This window comes from Periplaneta americana, chromosome 1 (genome assembly GCF_040183065.1).
Source record: "Periplaneta americana isolate PAMFEO1 chromosome 1, P.americana_PAMFEO1_priV1, whole genome shotgun sequence".
Lineage (NCBI taxonomy): Eukaryota > Metazoa > Arthropoda > Insecta > Blattodea > Blattidae > Periplaneta > Periplaneta americana.
The window spans coordinates 6010685-6032851 of NC_091117.1; the positions used below are offsets into that span (position 1 = coordinate 6010685).

General features: G+C 34.9%; 1 protein-coding gene across 1 annotated transcript in view; it reads left to right on the top strand.

The window, feature by feature from the left end:
• The window catches only part of Best2 (bestrophin 2), a 478470-nt gene that overhangs the window by 362645 nt on the left and 93658 nt on the right, over positions 1-22167 (top strand). Inside the window, exon 5 of the mRNA XM_069829668.1 lies at positions 4703-4941. Coding sequence (XP_069685769.1) covers positions 4703-4941 — 239 coding nt within the window. The remainder of the gene's footprint in view (positions 1-4702; positions 4942-22167) is intronic.

The following is a 22167-nucleotide window of genomic DNA, read 5'->3' on the forward strand; positions in this document are numbered from 1 at the left end:
TTTCCTAGCATATGAAATGCATACTTTTCTGGGATTCGTCCCCCTCATCCCTTATAAAATAGCCATGTCTACACTGTGTGCAAGTGAGAGCATAACTATCTTCTACTGTTTCTAAAATCTGGTAATTCGATTACAATAGGGGCCAGTCTTCTGTTTCGACCGCTGTACTTTTGAAGTTACAGTTTCTGTACTGAGTTTGTATATGAAGGTTGTGTGTTTGGTAAACTCGGTGAAACGTTTGGATTTAAATTGAACGATCGTGGAGAAATGCTTGACAGAAAAAATGTTTTTTCGTGTTTAGTGATGCAGGAAACATTGTTACTAAACGTAGAGCGGCACTTAATTCGGGGCATGTGAATGCACTCACATGTTTAAAATCATGGATGAAGCAGTATTAACTAGGTGAGTCTTCATACTTTTTGTTATTTATGTTTATCTCAAAAATTCCCGGAGAAATTGACACAATAAATTATAAGCCTCATAATAAAAATGTTAGTAAATAATTAAAATAGTTGTTTTGTAATATGAGGATACAATATATACAGATATACAACATTTAATACTTATGCTTATCACCGAACACAAGTTAAATTTAACAATCATTGTGTATTACAGTATATTAAAACATTTTTTCAGCTCGATCAAAACTCGATTAATCTATCGATTAAATTCCAATAGTTAATCGATTAAATATTTCGATCGATCAACAGCACCAATTTTAATACTTTCTAAAGGAAAAGGTATTTTCAAGTAGGATTGTGTAATATACAGGGTGAGTAAAAAGTATGGACCAATGCTAGTAACTTTCTTATTTCTAATTTTGTGGAGAAACTATTTATACAAAAGTTGTAGGATATCAAAGAGAGAATATTTTGAACATGTTTTCAAGTACTATACTTTTCATTTATAAAGAGTGTGCCAATGAGTCTGTTTTTTTAAATGGCACCATGTACTTATTTTCCTTTTTTTTTTTTTTTTATTCTTCAGGTCTCAGTACGTACAAATTGAATAGCATTGCCGTAAGCTGCTCCATATGCGGTATACATGTCTGGTAATTCGACATTTGTAAACTGATACATTATTATTAGTGATTGGAATTTTATAAATAGATCTGACAGAAACAAATGTTGTGTCATACAACGAAAACAAATCAACTTCAATTGATTCCATGGCAGCGGAAAAAGCTAAAACACAGTTACAGATAGACAAGGACGATAATAATGTCACTGAAAAGTTTCAACTTTTACCTGTTACTCAATACAGAAGCGTTTCCGGACACTACAGGGTGTCTACAAATGAATAAAGCTGTTTCAAAGAATCACTGTAAGAATATTATTTAACTTACGATGATAAAAATGTACCGCTAAACAGAAAAATTCACCAAACTTTTTTTTTGACATGTGCCCCCTGTAGTTATTCTGCACGCGTGAACTTTGTAACCAAGTTCGACCCACACTCGATGTAGTATGTATCTGTTGATTTGAGGAAAGACGTTAATGATGCAAGCCAGAGTTCTAACAGACCAGCCGGTAATGGTGGCACAAACACTGAATCCTTTACATATTCACATATTAAAAAGTCACAAGGAGTTAAGTCGGGAGATCGTGGAGGCCATGCCAACAGTTCGTGATCATCATTCGCGATAAGACCAATCCATTGGTTTCGCAGTCTGGTTAGAAATTCAGGAACGCGAACCTGGAACTGGCCCGAAAGCGCTGAACTGTTTCTTCAGGCACATGATGACGACACGTTGATTTCCCTTTACAGAGACACTCGCAGTTAAATATAACTTGAGATTAATTTTATCTTAGGTTAATTTTTTGTACAACTGTCCCTTAAACGATCAAAATCAGACCAATAACTTAGAGAATAATTTTTCAGTGAACCGTGAATATATTATTGGGTTATCAATTCTTATGCAGGGTGTTTCAAAAGTATTTTGACAAACTTTGGGTGCATGTTCCTCACACCAAAACAAGAAAAAAAAGTGCATATAAAAATATGTCCGAAAATTTTTACTTTTTTTGTTATTAATGAAAGAACATAATGAAACATCTGTCAGATATTGTCAGCTTGGTAGCAAGTGTTGCAACGTTAATCAATTCAGAAACTCGTAACAAATTTCCCCCAACCATAAGGCAAATGTCAGGTAATCTATGGCGAATCCTCTGCCTCTCTCGCCAAATATCATCTCGCTATTACCAATCCCATCGACGCTAAATAACCTCGTAGTTGATACAGCGTCGTTAAATAACAAGTAAAAAAACTCATAACAAATGTTCGAAATGTTCTCTTGCTTCCACACACGCATACCCTCTTTGGAATTGATTGAAGTTGCAACACTTGCTGCCAAGCTCACAATATCTAACATGTTTCATTATGTTCTTTCATTAATAACTAAAAAACTAAGGATTTTCGGACATATGTTTATATGAACTTTTTTCTTGTTTTGGTGTGAGGAACATGCCCCCAAGGTTTGTCGAAGTATTTCTGAAACACCCTGTATATGGGAATTTGGTCTTGTGGACAGACTTGTCGCCCCTAGCAATAATGTTTTACGTGTTACATGAAGTAAATAATACACTTTTCTACTGTCTGTCGTATTTTTACGTTATTTTACTGGTATTTTAAGTCATAATTTTATACATGTTATTTACACAACTTTTAACACTATATCACTCCGGAATATGTATTATATGTCTATATCGTGTTAGATTTTACCATACCTGGTTAACATGTTTCGGCCTGTTAACCAGGTACGGTAAAATCTAACAAGAGAAAGACATATAATGCATATTCAGTCATAATTTTAGTTACATATTTTGCATTCTTGGCTGATTTTAAGCCATTGAAATCCTAGGCCACGTTACAACCGTTATTCTCTACTTCAATTACAGCGTCAAAATAGTTGAGAGGAGTAGAGATTCGCGAAGTTGTAGCTACATTGTTGCGAGCGGATGTTTCGTGCCTACATCAGGAAGTGCTACTGGCGTGCATGACCTACAACACATCCGAAACTTTCGCGGAAGGTTTAAATTAGTTGACGGAGCTCTCTTGGCGCCTAAGGGCTGCCTAAGGGCTGGGCGATCGACAGCGGAAAATGTGCTTTCCTGCTCCATGTCTCGTCAGTAATAAACAATTATTCATTTCAATTGTAAAGCACCTCGATTTACACACAGAGTGGGGCACGTAACTGTTGAAACTCTGGGAAGGGTTTTTGTATGGTAAATGTAGGCCTAGTCTATATCAGTTATACAAGGGAAGAAAGGAGTATGGAGCATTGCTTATAGCTTTCCCATTTTTAATTTTATGAAGAAAACATTTGATATACAAAACTTGTGGGTGGTAAAAAAAAGGGGAGAATATTTAGTACAAGTTTCGAAAAAGTATGTTTTTGTTTTATTTTTAAAGACATGTTAAGGAGTCTCTTTTTCATGGGATCATGTATTTATTTTTCCATTTTTGAGTTTCTTTAGATAATAAAATCTACAAAATACAAAACATTTTTTTTTTGTCAGTAAAAATCAGTGATACTATACTATACTTACTGGCTTTTAAGGAACCCGAAGGTTCATTGCCGCCCTCACATAAGCCCGCCATCGGTCCCTATCCTGTGCAAGATTAATCCAGTCTCTATCATCATATCCCATCTCCCTCAAATCCATTTTAATATTATCTTCCCATCTACGTCTCGTCCTCCCCAAAGGTCTTTTTCCCTCCGGCCTCCCAACTAACACTCTATATCCATTTCTGAATTCGCCCATACGTGCTACATGCCATGCCCATCTCAAACGTCTGGATTTAATGTTCCTAATTATGTCAGGTGAAGAATACAATGCGTGCAGTTCTGTGTTGTGTAACTTTCTCCAGTCTCCTGTAACTTCATCCCTCTTAGCCCCAAATATTTTCCTAAGCTTATTCTCGAACAACCTTAATCTCTGCTCCTCTCTCAAAGTGAGAGTCCAAGTTTCACAACCATAAATAACAACCGGTAATATAACTGTTTTATAAATTATAACTTTCAGATTTTTTGACAGCAGACTGGATGACAAAAGCTTCTCAACCGAATAATAACAAGCATTTACCATATTTATTCTGTGTTTAATTTACTCCCAAATATCATTTATACTTGTCACTGTTGCTCCAAGATATTTGAACTTCTCCACTTCTTCAAAAGATAAATTTCCGATTTTTATATTTCCATTTCGTACAATATTCTGGTCACGAGTCATAATCATATACTTAGTCTTTTCGGGAGTTACTTCCAAACCTATCGCTTTACTTGCTTCAAGTAAAATTTCCGTGTTTTCCCTAATCGTTTGTGGATTTTCTCCTAACATATTCACGTCATCCGCATAGACAAGCAGCTGATGTAACCCGTTCAATTCCAAACCCTCTCTGTTATCCTGAACTTTCCTAATGGCATACTCTAGAGCAAAGTTAAAAAGTAAAGGTGATAGTGCATCTCCTTGCTTTAGCCCGCAGTGAATTGGAAACGCATCTGACAGAAATTATTATTATTATTATTATTATTATTATTATTATTGTTGTTGTTGTTGTTGTTGTTGTTTTTGTTGTTGTTGCTGAAGATCGAGAGAACTTGCAACCAGAAACTGTTCGAATTCCTGGAATCGGAAAATACCTATACAGGCCTGTGCCTCTATCATTTTAATAAACTTTATTTCACTTCACTTTGCCGCAGGTCTCATGATGGAGAGCGAGAAGAAGATCTTCGAGATGATGGACGAGAAGACGGAGATGTCCAAGTACTGGATGCCGCTCATCTGGGCGACCAACATCATCAACCGAGCACGCAAGGAGTCGCTGATCCCCAACGACCACGTGGTGCAAACCATCCTGATGGAGCTGTCGGACATCCGGCGCAGACTGGGGTCCCTCATCGGGTACGACACCGTGTGCGTGCCCCTCGTGTACACCCAGGTCAGTCACGCTATGTTCGGTAGATCTGTACAGACTGGACGAAAAGTCCGCATACCCCTGGATAATGTCTTCTATGCTTATAATCGTATATAGACCTACAATTGAATCCTATAGATTCAAAATCCCCTATATCAATTTTCACAAATAAAAGGATTTTGACAGTAACTGGTGGCAAATAGAGAACATTTTCAACCCAACAGTGACTTCCCGCGCCGTAGCGTCGCGTTCTAAGGCACCCTGCCTAGGACCCAATTTTCGATTTGGCAGAAGAAGAAGTTTTTATACTCTTTCAGTGAGAAATATGTATAAGAACTTTCTTGTGTTAAATTTTAACGTACCTTGTTAACATGTTTCGACCTATTTTCGGTCATCTTCGGAACTGGTCGTTGTTGGTCTTGGCGCCTCTTGTTTTGTTTCCTGTGAGGGTGCGTTCGTGTGGAATAGTGTAGAGTCAAAAAGTGTGTGTGTTTTTAAATTGAATTATGTGTTGAGAATTTCGATGGGATGTTTTTTCGTGTGTCTGTATATTTCATGTTGTTCTAATGTGTTGAGTTTCTGGCTTTTTGGTTGGATGTGTAGTATTTCCATGTCTGTGTTGATGTCTCTGTAGGTGTGGTTGGCATTTGTGATGTTTTCTGCATATGTGGAGGTGTTTTGTAATTTTGTTATGGTTGTGATGTGTTCTTTGTAACGTGTTTGAAATGATCTACCTGTCTGTCCTAATGGAAATACTGCACATCCAACCAAAAAGCCAGAAACTCAACACACTAGAACAATATGAAATATTCCGACACCCGAAAACACACCCCAACGATATTCTCAACACACAACTCAATTTCAAAACACATACACTCCTTGACTCTACACTACGAACGCACCCACACAGGAAACAAGAGGCGCCAAGACCAACAACGACCAGTTCCGAAGATGACCGAAAATAGGTCGAAACATGTTAACAAGGTACGTTAAAATTTAACACAAGAAAGTCATCATATATATTCCGAAGTGATACAGTGTTAAAAGTTGTGTAATCAAGATGTATGTATCTTTCAATGAATTGAAAAAATGAAGGAAAGTGTACATATGAGGGGCTCACAACCAGAGTGGACCAAGTCTACCAGTGGTCAGTTTGTGGATTAATACAATCTCGGATGAAGAAAACTTATATTTATTCATTGACATAACAAACCAAGTCCATAACTCATTTGTTACTCCACAGAGGGCAGCATTTCCTATGGAAGGTGAAGGTTGCTAAGCGTGAGCCAGGAACTTTAAGACTCAATATCTGAGAACTATTCTAGATGGATCTGGTTGTGAACCCCTCATATTTCATATTAAATTTGGTAATTAGCAATGCTTTCAATGTGTCAGTCTTCGATTATGTTATCACCGATGTTATGGTCGGGACAAGTTACCTTGTTGCGTTTTTTATTTCGCAGTTTTCCCTCAAAAGATTAAGAGAAAATACTGCGTAACTTTCGGCACTGCACCCAGGACTCATCTCGCTAGCACTATCACATTCGCCTTAATCAGACACTAGATAACCATAGCAGATGATAAAGCGTTGTAAAATGACCAACTAATTTTATTCATTCTGGCAAAAACTCTTTGACAGGATCATTGGTTTGAGACAGGGATAAGCTAAATTCAACAATATTAGAAGTTTTTAAAGTATAATATCAAAATTATGCTACAGACGTTTCAAAGAATTTGCTTTTAGGAATAAAATATTAAAAGAGATTTTCAATTTACCTTTAAAAATGGCTGAAATATATCCACTTTTGTAGTACTGTATCCTAGTACTTCTTTTAAAATTTGGGTTCCAATTTTTTTTCCAGAACCTTACGTCGATTTTAATGATATTTCTACGCACAAAAAAAAAAGTGCATCAGTTACGAAAAAAATTCATCTTCTTTCAAACATTTACAGAATGAATCAGAAGAATTGTAAAGATATTATAGAATAAATACGTTAAAAGGAAACCCAGAAACATGCCAATTTCTCTGTAATTCGTGTAATAAATAAAATGTCCGGTCCGAGCTGTACCGGGTAGAAGTCGGGATGGTACCCGCTGTAGGCGCTGTCTCAGCGAGATTGAAACTCTTCCCCATATCCTTGGCTTCTGCCCCTATAGTGAGGCCCTTCGCCACATCCGTCACCATGCTGTCCGTTCTATGCTGGCCGAGGCGCTGAAGGAGGTAGGGTTTACAGTCCATCAAGAGGTGCAGGGCTAGCCACACAAGGAAGTGTTCGGCGAATTGATATCATTGCCATTAAGAACAACTCGGCATACATTCTCGATCCCACCATCAGATTTGAGACACATGCAGATCAACCGCATGAGGTGGACAGTGAAAAGAAGCGGATCTATGAACCAACAATCCCGTTCTATAAAGATAAATATACCCTGTCCCACATTGATGTCTGATGGTGGGAGCACGAGGTACCATACCCTCCTTCTTTGCCAACAAATGTAAAAACCTGGGCTAACACACAGCATTGTGAAGGAAATAGCCATTAGTGCCCTCAAAGGATCGGTTCAGATATTGAGAAATCACTTGTATGGGAGCGATAATGGAAATTTCAAGTTATCTTAACCGATGGCTGTTGATTGGTTTAGATATCAATCCCAGTAAATCCGTACTATTATTTTTCTCACGGTATATGGCATTCATATCATTCTAACCCATCTTATGATATCCCCCCCTTTCTTAACTGTAAATGAGCACAAACGCTACTTAGATGTAAATTTTTCTGATATTTTGTATATTCGATTCCCTAACCGTTTCAAATGTATGTCATTTTGCCTTTTAGGTGTGTTTCCAAATTATATGTAATACGCTTTGTCAAATCTGGCAACCTTTTCTTAAGGGAAGCTAAATTTATATTATATTATATATAAGTAGAGCTAGGATTTTGATGAAATTGCATTTTTTTTCCTAGTAAGCCAGAAACATAGCCGCTTTAGTATTTATATGTTATGTGATAAACTGAATGTTTTAAGACATATTTGAAGGGTACACGGGAAAAACGAACAATGTCACATTTCCATTAGAGGTGGGATAGTGATCTATTTCAGTATATTACTGCAAAATTTATTGATGTTTCTACTTTAAATGAAGGAAATGATGAGTGTATCCATGGTTTTAATTCTCCTTTACCACTTTTAATAAAAATAGCACTAAAGTTTGTAGTAATACAGTGAATTAGATAATGACGTAACCCTTAAGAGCATTGTGACATTGTTCGTTTTTCCCGTGTACCCTTCATTTGTTAGGGCATTTTTTTTTTTTTTTCATTTTTTGCCTGTTTCAACTCATAAGAGCATCTTTTGTGTCATTCGGACATTTTTGAGGCATTTACATTTAATTTTGGCCACAAATCCCCATTATTAATATAAAATAATGTTTATTTCCTTTGATATTTTGTCTACATATTTTGTCCATTAATACCCTTTATTTTTTACTTGGTTATTTAACGACGCTGTACCAACTACGAAGTTATTTAATGTCGATGGAGTTGGTGATAGTGATATATTTGGCGAGATGAGGCCGAGGATTCGCCATAGATTATCTGATATTTGCCTTACGGTTTGGAAAACCCTCGGAAAAAACCCAACCAGATAATCAGCCCAAGCGGGAATCGAACCCGCGCCCGAGCGCAACTCCGGATCGGCAGACAAGCGCCTTAACCGACCGAGCTACGCCGGTGGCTAATACCCATTATTTTGTATAATATTTTAATCGTTTTCCTACACAAATATTGCCCTTTTAACGTAGTACACCCCATGTAATGGATCAGTCCAACCATCCCTTCAATATAGACTCCTCTATACCTGCTAATTCCGTTTAAGAGTGACCTTATGGCGGACTACATCAGGTAAAATAATCAATTAAAGTGTACCACTTAGAAAAAGTTATGTGAAATTAAATAAACTTAAATGTTGGTACTAGTTAATTTAATTTAATTACTAGTCTAAATATTAACTACAACAAAGTTCCTTTTCCTACTAAGCCAATTTTAGAAAGTAAGATCAATTTTTAGGGCATTTTAAGGGCATTTTTTAAAGATTTTTAGGTCATAAATGCATTGATTTTAGGACATTTTTTTATGATTTACAGGTCATCAAAATCCTACCCCTATATATAAGAAATGAAAAGAAATGTGGATATAATGCTTTTATTTATCAATATGAACAACAAATTAGAAGCAAATGGGAGAAGAAAACGCGTTCAGACAGCAAAACACGTGTGTCATTCTAATGAAATTAACTTGTCAGTTGCTTGTTACTATCTCTGTTCAGAAAAGTTGAAAACGTGACACTTTGACATTTATCGCTAGTTCTTGTTGCTACTGGAGACGGACACCAGAGGGCAGAAAATACGGAAGAGTTGCAAGTGATGAGGTAGACAAGAGTCGTGCAGGAACGTAGTCTGAAAGGAGATGCTAAAATAATGCAAGCAATGAGAAGAGAACACGTGGAAGAGACGAGAAGAAGAAGAATAGAACGCTCTCGGCAGGGTTTGAACCCGTAGTTCCTGGATCTAGAGACAAGACTTCAGAGGACGACAAAAAACAGAAATGTGTAGACTAGAAAAGCGTTCAGTGAAGACAGTTTTATTGGGAGAATCGAGCGCTAACCGCCCAAAACGAGGTGCAAATAAGGAGCTCGCACTGGAGGCAACCGGATAACTTGTCTTTGCTAGGTCACCGAGAGATGGATTTAACCGTACTCCAATTTCGTTAACGGTTCCCTCTTCTTGGAATTGTCAGTTCATATGTTGTGATTCCAGTGTAACGGAATCGGTGCGGACAATGATGGAAATGCAGTGACCCTCCCTCCCACCGACTGCTCCCTGGTTGGTCCAGATCGCCGCGGGCGGGTTCAGTCCCTATAAGGGCCGAGGGATTTGTTTTCAGCTCTGCTACAGATGACCTTTCCTTCCACCGTTCAGGTCCACGTTAGACTATCTCTATTTTGGGTGTTTTCAACTGTTTTTAAGGGTCAGGATCTGTGTATGATTTTCCATAACAAGACGCTACGCTATTGAAAATAGGCGTATCTCGACATATTTTGTCATTTTTTTTCGCACTAAAAATGTACGATTTCATAAAATTTTATCTCAATATAGCAGTCTATACTAATAATAAATCTGTAGCCGAAATTTTTCTGGTAATTTTCGATTTTCAAAAAATAATTGTCCTAACATATATAATTAACCACCCTGAAACCGAAAATCGCTTTTTTGACATTTTTGTTTGTATGTCTGTCTGGATGTTTGTTACCTTTTCACGCGATAATGGCTGAACCGATTTATATGAAAATTGGAATATAAATTAAGTTCGCTGTAACTTAGATGTTAGGCTATATGACATTCAAAATACATTATTTAAAAGGGGAGTTATAAGGGGGCCTGAATTAAATAAATCGAAATATCTCGCTTATTATTGATTTTTGTGAAATATGTTACATAACAAATGTTTCTTTAAAAATGATTTCCGATAAGTTTTATCCTATACCAAATTTTGATAGGACTGATATTTAATGAGATAAATGAGTTTTAAAATTACAATAACAACGCCATCTAAGGCGCTGTACTGAAATAAAAACAAATGACTTCGTCTATAAGGGGCCTTGGACAACAACAATCGAAAGCTATTAAACATAGCCTACAGAGAATGTTTCTGTGTTTGTATGACGTAATATCGGAAGCTAATTAATTGTTTAATTATTATTTCGCCATTGGAAAGTGTAGTTTCTCTAGATGGACATAATTCTACAATGTTATTACAGTAACTTCTGAAACATATAGCAAGTAATATAAAGTATACACATTAAATCTAAATGATATGTCAATCTTCATTAAACTATGGTTGCATGTAATAACAATTAAGAAACATGTTAAAGGAATTGTCATTGCACCAAATGATTGCTCTCTGGACCAAAATGATCGCATTTTAATTATTTAAATACAATTTAAATTAAGTAACATATTAAACGATTTATCCTTCTATCAAACACGAATGTTCCCTGGATCAAACGTCCTATTTTAATTATGTAATTACTTTATATTTATTTCTAACAGGTGCAGCGGAGCGCACGGGTACGGCTCTAGTTATAAATATGCTTTTATATAATTTGGTAGAAGTTACGTTGATGTACGAGTTATGTGTAACAAAAACTTTAATACATCTTGATTACACAACTTTTAACACTGTATCACTTCGGAAGATGTATGATAAGACTTTCTTGTGTTAAATTCTAACGTATCACAACAACAACACACATACACAACACATCCAGCCACCCAACACAACACAAACAAGTTGCATTCCGAACAATGGTACACAGACTACTCAACATACCAATGAACCAACAGGATTACAACGAAGAGCTAAACACAATCAAATACATAGCACAAGAAAACGGATACAACCCCAACATAATAGAAAACATAATACGTAAAATAAAACATAATCACAAAAAACATAAGAATACAACACAAACACAAGAACACAAAAAATACATCACACTAACATACGAAAACAAAAACACACACAAAATTGCAACCTCAGTCAAGAAATTAAATTACAACATCGCATACAGAACAAATAACACTCTACAAAAACATCTCAACACACAAACAACACAAACAAATAAATACAACCACACAAGCGTATACAAATCAAATGTAGCACCTGCAACAACTTCTACATTGGACAGACAGGCAGATCATTTCAAACACGTTACAAAGAACACATCACAGCCATAACAAAATTACAAAAAAACCTCCACATATGCAGAACACATCACAAATGCTAACCACACCTACAGAGACATCAACACAGACATGGAAATACTGCACATCCAACCAAAAAGCCAGAAACTCAACACACTAGAACAATATGAAATATACAGACACACGAAAACACACCCCAACGATATTCTCAACACACAACTCAATTTCAAATCACATACACTCTTTAACTCTACACTATACTACACGAACGCACCCTCACAGGAAACAAAACAAGAGGCGACAAGACCAACAACGACCAGTTCTGAGGATGACCCATAAATAGGTCGAAACATCTAAACAAGGTACGTTGAAATTTAACACAGGAAAGTCTTGTCATACATATTCCGAAACTTTAAATTTAATTATCTCAGAAAAAGAAATCTACTGCGTTTTCAACCACAAGTATTAATTTTATTTCTCGATGGTTAAAGCTAGAGTGATGAATCTTGGCATACTTCTTCATTAATAACTCTGTTGTGAAATGGAGCATTTGATTGGCTGTATTCTTCATAGTTTTATTGCTAGAGAATTATACGAAAAGCAGTATTATTTTTTTACTAATGTTTGGGTACTGAATAAATTATATTCTTTTTTACCAAATGACCAAATTAGAGTAGGGCATTACTAATGCTCCATTGCACAAAATGCAGTGTTACCTTTAAGAAAAAATTAGATTAAAAATATATATATATTTTTTTAGAAATAGGGTTTTTATTTAGAACATTAAAATGGAAAAGAAGTTTAATTTGTTTTAAAGTTTATGAGAAAAGATCAAAATTTAGAATGCACGATTATGATATAGATATGCTTATTCAGTAAAGATTTCAACACTCTAGCTCAAATATTGTGGATTTTAGACATTTCAATAGAGCATTGCCTTAATCAAATTTCTTTACAATATTCCGTCTTTACTTATCATTTAGGTGTAGATGGTACTGCACTTGTTGCACACTTAACATCGACTATTCAACGCAACATGACTACCACACAAAATTAAACATGTCATAAAGTAACAGCAATGTATTTCTATCTACGGAGTCAACCCCAAATGAAACATAATCATGTACTACAACGTATTGTAAAAGAACTTTGAGAACGTGCACCGTACATGTTTCAATCTAATTTCAATAAATATTTTTCATAGAGTAACTATATGTAACACGGGAATTTTATTTGAAACAAGTGAAGAGATAGGTTTGGAAGTAAATCCCGAAAAGATAAAGTATATGATTATGTCTCGTGACCAGAACTTAGTACGAAATGGAAATATAAAAATTGGAAATTTATCCTTTGAAGAGGTGGAAAAATGCATATATCTTGGAGGAACAGTAACAAATATAAATGACACTCGAGAGGAAATTAAACGCAGAATAAATATGGGAAATGCCTGTTATTATTCGGTTGAGAAGCTTTTATCATCGAGTCTGCTGTCAAAAAAAACTGAAAGTTAGAATTTATAAAACAGTTATATTACCGGTTGTTCTGTATGGTTGTGAAACTTGGACTCTCAGTTTAAGAGAGGAACAGAGGCTAAGGATGTTTGAGAATAAGATGCTTAGGAAAATATTTGGGGCTAGGAGGGATGAAGTTACAGGAGAATGGAGAAAGTTACACAACGCAGAACTGCACGCATTGTATTCTTCACCTGACATAATTAGGAACTTTAAATCCAGACGTTTGAGATGGGCAGGGCATGTAGCACGTATGGGTGAATCCAGAAATGCATATAGAGTGTTAGTTGGGAGGCCGGAAGGAAAAAGACTTTAGGGTAGGCCGAGACGTAGATGGGAGGATAATATTAAAATGGATTTGAGGGACGTGGGATATGATGATAGGGACTGGATTAATCTTGCACAGGATAGGGACCGATGGCGGGCTTATGTGAGGGCGGCAATGAACCTTCGGGTTCCTTAAAAGCCATTTGTAAGTAAGTAAGTAAGTATTTTATAAATAACTATCATTTCTGTACTTATGAAACACACACCCTGTACAAACTTTGTATACAAATCACTGATAGTCAAGTCAAGCTATATCATCAGTCTTGAATTCCCTTGGAGTCTTAAAAAAAAAAAAAAAAGAAAAAGAACGACACGTTCCGCACCTGTGTCTCGGTATTCATGCACCTGTGACACAGTTCGCAAAAACATGGCGATAGTACGTGTGGTGCAAATATTTACGTTTTTATAAATCGAGACCTTCACGTAGGATTCTAGACGTTTCTCCTTCCAAACGTTGCAGATTTTGTTGTGACAGCATGTAGGCCCTAATACCGCAAAATATTAGTATTCCGCAACACGACGCATGGTATGAAGTGCTGCAATCAACGCCATGTCCTCGGACACAATCGCGATTTATTTGCCATTGTTTCATCAAATTTGATCCATCCATCACCATGCCGGGATGGGCTAATGTTTTCCCTGATGAGTCGTTGAAGTCCTCGGATAACATTCACTTCGTCACGCAGTCCGCTTTGTCTTAACAAGCGTTATTCAGTTCTGTTGTATTAAATATCCTTTATACGCTATTCAGTGCAGACCTTGGAGGTAATAGCAGGAGTTCAACCTGCTGATGCGGAATACAGAGCCTGTCCCCGTATCATTCAACTCACTAGGATATTAGCCTGAATTAAAAACTCACCTTCTTGCGAGTCTTGTCATAACAAACATCTTCACAATGTGTCTGTCTGTCTATCTGTCTGTTCGACTGTCGATCTGTCTAATCTAATCTATCTCTAATCTAATCGATATGTCTAATCTATCTCTTTAATTTGATCTATCTGTTTAATCTATGTCTATATAATCTACTTGCATAATATAATCTAACTTCCTAATCTAACCTGTCTAATTTAATTTAATATGTGTACTCCAATCTATTTGTCTAAATTAATCTGACCTATCTGTTTAATCTAATCTTGTCTGTATAATCTAATATTGTCTGTATAATCTAATCTTTTCTGTATAATCTAATCTTGTCTGTATAATCTAATCTTTTCTGTATAATCTAACCTTGTCTGTATAATCTAATCCTGTCTGTCTAATCTAAGGCTATCTGTCTAATCTAACCTTTCCGGTAGAATTTAACCTTGTCTGTATAATCTAACCTTGTCCGTATAATCTAATCTTTTCTGTATAATCTAATCTTGTCTGTATAATCTAATCTTGTCTGTATAATCTAATCTTGTCTGTATAATCTAACCTTGTCTGTATAATCTAATCCTGTCTGTCTAATCTAAGGCTATCTGTCTAATCTAACCTTTCCGGTAGAATTTAACCTTGTCTGTATAATCTAACCTTGTCCGTATAATCTAATCTTTTCTGTATAATCTAATCTTTTCTGTATAATCTAATCTTGTCTGTATAATCTAATCCTGTCTGTCTAATCTAATCTTTTCCTTATAATCTAATCTTTTCTGTATAATCTAATCTTGTCTATATAATCTAATCTTGTCTGTATAATCTAATCTTGTCTGTATAATCTAATCTTGTCTGTATAATCTAATCTTGTCTGTATAATCTAATCTTATCGGTATAATCTAATCTTGTCTGTATAATCTAATCTTGTCTGTATAATAAAATCTTTTCTATATAATCTAATATTTTCCGTGTAATCTAACCTTGTCTGTATAATCTAATCTTTTCTGTATAATCTAATCCTGTCTGTATAATCTAATGCTGTCTGTATAATCTAATCCTTTCCGTATAATCTAACCTTGTTATCTAATCTAATTTAATATAATCTAATCTAATCTTTTCTGTATAATCTAATCCTGTCTGTCTAATCTAATACTGTATGTATAGTCTAATTCTTTCCGTATAATCTAAGTTTGTCTATCTAATCTAATCTTGTTCGTATAATCTAATCCTGTCTGTGTAATCTAATCCTGTCTGTATAATCTAATGCTGTCTGTGTAATCTAATACTTTCCATATAATCTAACTTTGTCTGCATAATCAAATCTTGTCTGTATAATCTAATACTGTATGTATAGTCTAATTCTTTCCGTATAATCTAATCTTGTCTATCTAATCTAATCTTGTCCGTATAATCTAATCCTGTCTGTGTAATCTAATGCTGTCTGTCTAATCTAATACTTTCCGTATAATCTAACTTTGTCTGCATAATCAAATCTTGTCTGTCTAATCTAACCTTGTCTGTCTAATCTAAACTTGTCTGCCTGCCTAATTTAATTTTGTCTGTCTATTCTAAACTTTCCTGCCTCCTAATATGATTTTGTCTGTCAAATCTAATCTTGTGTTTCTAATCTAATATTGTTTACCAGTTTACGATTCATTCATTCATTCATCCATTCATTCGTCCGTACATCTATTTATTTGTTTAATCAGTTCTCTATATTTTCCCATATCTTCTCTCTCTCTTTCAAATTTAATGCGTCTTTGTCCTTTAATTTCAGTTTTGTTTCCTTCATTTTCTTTCGTGATTGTCCAATTTTTATACACATTCTTATTTTCGTCCCCCTTTGTTTTATTTCTTGCCTCCCTCATTCTTCTCCACACGCCCGCTTCCTCTTCCCCTTAGCATCAGACGCGTTGTATTATTGTCCTCCAGTTGAAATCTTACAACATATGCGATCTGCCTTTCCTTTTAAAACGCAGCCGATTTCTCCTTTTTTAAGAGCGAGGGCTCCTAACCATGGGAATAAGATTTTATCTGTCCGTTGATTAAGAGCTTTAATTGTGATTAGATTTTTTATTCAATTTTCATTGCAGGAGTGAAAGTCTTCTACCTTGTTTATTTCTAACAACTGAGAGTCACAGCCCGGAGGAACAGATATATAACCCGGAGAAAAAATTGTTGACCGTTCTCAGGATATTTGTTTTAGAGGAGTGTGATTAATGCAGCACAAAAACCAGTGCAGAGAGATTTCACGTATTTGTGACACGAAGAAAGTCATTAGCACGCCTGCGCGCGTCTATTATTTGTCGTAGATAGTTCTGAAATTCGCACAGACGTTGATTTCTACGAAATGAATGCAGCGACGCGACGGAGCCAGGTTGAGAGAGCGGACTGCGAACTGGGAGAACCCAGATTGGAGTCCGGGTAGAGGCGGGATTTCTCATCTCGTGACACTCCCTGCACGTGGCCTTGGACCACTGAGGATAATTGAATTGTGAATTGCAGAAACCGCACATGTCCATTTAGTAAATTTTTCAGGACGCACAAAAAACTAATTATCTTCAAAAGAGATTAGTACTTTGAAGTGACTGCTTTTTTATTAATATATAATAGTAAGTTCTAGTGTTTGATACTTGTACTTACTTACTTACTTACTTACAAATGGTTTTTAGTGAACCCGGAGGTTCATTGCCGCCCTCACATAAGCCTGCCATCGGTCCCTATCCTGTGCAAGATTTATTTATTTATTTATTTATTTATTTATTTATTTATTTATTTATTTATTTATTTATTTATTTATTTATTTATTTATTTATTTATTTATTTATTTATTTATTTATTTATTTATTTATTTATTTATTTATTTATTTATTTATTTATTTATTTATTTATTTATTTATTTATTTATTTATTTATTTATTTATTTATTTATTTATTTATTTATTTATTTATGTATTTAATCTGACAGGATTAAGGTCATAAGGCCTTCTCTTCCATCCTACCAGGTAGCACATATAAATACAAAAAAGAAATACAAACACTGATGATAATAATACAAATTCAGTTAAAGCCCTATAGAGGGTCAACAGAGTCAAAAGAACACTATAGAGCTATCATCGAGCTAATACAAGAAAAAAGAAAGAAAACAAAGATAGCAATGATGATAGTAATAACTGATGATGATGATAATAATAATAATAATAATAATAATAATAATAATAATAATAATAATAATAATAATAATAAATACATTACATATTAATTATCAATTTTACAACAGCATAGTTACAATATTTACTATATGTCATGGGTTAAGCCGAAGTAGCGCAACCTGACAGGTGTTCAACAAGCAATTCCATGAACTAGAATGTGATTTTTTAATTTAAATTTGAATTTTGATATTGTCCGCCAGACTCTGACATGGTCAGGGAGAGAATTCCAGAGGCGTGGAATTGATATGCTGAAAGATGATGAGTAGAAGGATGTTCTTAATCCAGTCTCTATCATCATATCTCACCTCCCTCAAATCCATTTTTATATTATCCTCCCATCTACGTCTCGGCCTCACCAAAAGTCTTTTTCCTTCAGGTCTTTCAACTAACACTCTATACGCATTTCTGGATTCACCCATACGTGCTACATGCCCTGCCCATCTCAAACGTCTGGATTTAATGTTCCTAATTATGTCAGGTGAAGAATACAATGCGTGCAGTTCTGTGTTGTGTAACTTTCTCCATTCTCCTGTAACTTCATCCCTCTTAGCCCCAAATATTTTCCTAAGCACCTTATTCTTAAACACCCTTAATCTCTGTTCCTCTCTTAAAGTCAGAGTCCAAGTTTCATAACCATACAGAACAACCGGTAATATAACTGTTTTATAATTCGAACTAGCTATACATGAACTTTATTTTATTTTCTCTCTAGTATTTCTAGGAAAAATTTTTTTGAATTGTCTGGAAATTGGGATTTCTGCAATTCACGACTAGTAACAATCATCTTAATTCTTTAAAACAACATTTTCCATGAAGACGGAGAAGGTCAATTTTTCTATCTCACAAAGAACTTTAAATGTAGGCTTCATTCAAGCCAATGAATTGAAAACAGTACACAAAGCAAACAAAAACGCAAAATGACATGAACAGTAAAATATATATATTTTTTTTTTTCAAATTTCTTTCATACATTCATAGTGTTCTGCCCAAGGGCAGGTCTTTCACTGCACACCTAGCATTCTCCAGTCTTTCCTATTTTCTGCCTTCCTCTTTCTCTCCGCATATAATCCATACATCTTAATGTCGTCTATCATCTCATACCTTCTTCTGCCCCGAACTCTTCTCCCGTTCACCATTCTTTCCAGTGCATCCTTCAGTAGGCAGTTTCTTCTCAGCCAGTGACCCAACCAGGTTTGTTGCAATCTTGATATAATGAATCTCATTAAGATTTTTATGTTGACGGAAAGCAATCAGCACAGTAAATATCATTCAGCTTTATGACATCACACCATGCGTGTAAAGCGAGAACATGGCTATCATTGTAATGACACTCGTATTTCAGATATTAGCGCCGTTGCGAAAGTTGTGATAGGTTTTCTATCAAGGTCGTCGAAACTTGCGAAGGGCGTGGATCTGGGTTAACAGTGTCTGCATGGGTAATGAACCGTCCAATAGTTTAGTGGAAATCTCTGTACACAGACTAATACTAAAATTATTATATTCCATTTACATCATTCCCTGATAAATTGACTCGTAGATACAGAATATGAACAAAATCCGTCCAATAGTTTAGTAGAAATCGCTGTACACAGACAGACTAGTACTAAAATTGTTATATTTCATGTACATCATTCCCTGATAAATTGACTCGTAGATACTGAATATGAACAAAATCCGTCCAATAGTTTAGTAGAAATCGCTGTACACAGACAGACTAGTACTAAAATTATTATATTTCATGTACATCATTCCCTGATAAATTGACTCGTAGATACTGAATATGAACAAAATCCGTCCAATAGTTTAGTAGAAATCGCTGTACACAGACAGACTAGTACTAAAATTATTATATTTCATGTACATCATTCCCTGATAAATTGACTCGTAGATACTGAATATGAACAAAATCCGTCCAATAGTTTAGTAGAAATCGCTGTACACAGACAGACTAGTACTAAAATTATTATATTTCATGTACATCATTCCCTGATAAATTGACTCGTAGATACTGAATATGAACAAAATCCGTCCAATAGTTTAGTAGAAATCGCTGTACACAGATAGACTAGTACTAAAATTATTATATTTCATGTACATCATTCCCTGATAAATTGACTCGTAGATACTGAATATGAACAAAATCCGTCCAATAGTTTAGTAGAAATCGCTGTACATAGACAGACTAGTACTAAAATTATTATATTTCATGTACATCATTCCCTGATGAATTGACTCGTAGATACTGAATATGAACAAAATCCGTCCAATAGTTTAGTAGAAATCGCTGTACACAGACAGACTAGTACTAAAATTATTATATTTCATGTACATCATTCCCTGATAAATTGACTCGTAGATACTGAATATGAACAAAATCCGTCCAATAGTTTAGTAGAAATCGCTGTACACAGACAGACTAGTACTAAAATTATTATATTTCATGTACATCATTCCCTGATGAATTGACTCGTAGATACTGAATATGAACAAAATCCGTCCAATAGTTTAGTAGAAATCGCTGTACACAGACAGACTAGTACTAAAATTATTATATTTCATGTACATCATTCCCTGATAAATTGACTCGTAGATACTGAATATGAACAAAATCCGTCCAATAGTTTAGTAGAAATCGCTGTACACAGACAGACTAGTACTAAAATTATTATATTTCATGTACATCATTCCCTGATAAATTGACTCGTAGATACTGAATATGAACAAAATCCGTCCAGTAGTTTAGTAGAAATCGCTGTACACAGACAGACTAGTACTAAAATTATTATATTTCATGTACATCATTCCCTGATAAATTGACTCGTAGATACTGAATATGAACAAAATCCGTCCAATAGTTCAGTAGAAATCGCTGTACACAGACAGACTAGTACTAAAATTATTATATTTCATGTACATCATTCCCTGATAAATTGACTCGTAGATACTGAATATGAACAAAATCCGTCCAATAGTTCAGTAGAAATCGCTGTACACAGACAGACTAGTACTAAAATTATTATATTTCATGTACATCATTCCCTGATAAATTGACTCGTAGATACTGAATATGAACAAAATCCGTCCAATAGTTCAGTAGAAATCGCTGTACACAGACAGACTAGTACTAAAATTATTATATTTCATGTACATCATTCCCTGATAAATTGACTCGTAGATACTGAATATGAACAAAATCCGTCCAATAGTTCAGTAGAAATCGCTGTACACAGACAGACTAGTACTAAAATTATTATATTTCATGTTCATCATTCCCTGATAAATTGACTCGTAGATACTGAATATGAACAAAATCCGTCCAATAGTTTAGTAGAAATCGCTGTACACAGATAGACTAGTACTAAAATTATTATATTTCATGTACATCATTCCCTGATAAATTGACTCGTAGATACTGAATATGAACAAAATCCGTCCAATAGTTTAGTAGAAATCGCTGTACACAGACAGACTAGTACTAAAATTATTATATTTCATGTTCATCATTCCCTGATAAATTGACTCGTAGATACTGAATATGAACAAAATCCGTCCAATAGTTTAGTAGAAATCGCTGTACACAGACAGACTAGTACTAAAATTATTATATTTCATGTACATCATTCCCTGATAAATTGACTCGTAGATACTGAATATGAACAAAATCCGTCCAGTAGTTTAGTAGAAATCGCTGTACACAGACAGACTAGTACTAAAATTATTATATTTCATGTACATCATTCCCTGATAAATTGACTCGTAGATACTGAATATGAACAAAATCCGTCCAATAGTTCAGTAGAAATCGCTGTACACAGACAGACTAGTACTAAAATTATTATATTTCATGTACATCATTCCCTGATAAATTGACTCGTAGATACTGAATATGAACAAAATCCGTCCAATAGTTCAGTAGAAATCGCTGTACACAGACAGACTAGTACTAAAATTATTATATTTCATGTACATCATTCCCTGATAAATTGACTCGTAGATACTGAATATGAACAAAATCCGTCCAATAGTTCAGTAGAAATCGCTGTACACAGACAGACTAGTACTAAAATTATTATATTTCATGTACATCATTCCCTGATAAATTGACTCGTAGATACTGAATATGAACAAAATCCGTCCAATAGTTCAGTAGAAATCGCTGTACACAGACAGACTAGTACTAAAATTATTATATTTCATGTTCATCATTCCCTGATAAATTGACTCGTAGATACTGAATATGAACAAAATCCGTCCAATAGTTTAGTAGAAATCGCTGTACACAGATAGACTAGTACTAAAATTATTATATTTCATGTACATCATTCCCTGATAAATTGACTCGTAGATACTGAATATGAACAAAATCCGTCCAATAGTTTAGTAGAAATCGCTGTACACAGACAGACTAGTACTAAAATTATTATATTTCATGTTCATCATTCCCTGATAAATTGACTCGTAGATACTGAATATGAACAAAATCCGTCCAATAGTTTAGTAGAAATCGCTGTACACAGACAGACTAGTACTAAAATTATTATATTTCATGTTCATCATTCCCTGATAAATTGACTCGTAGAT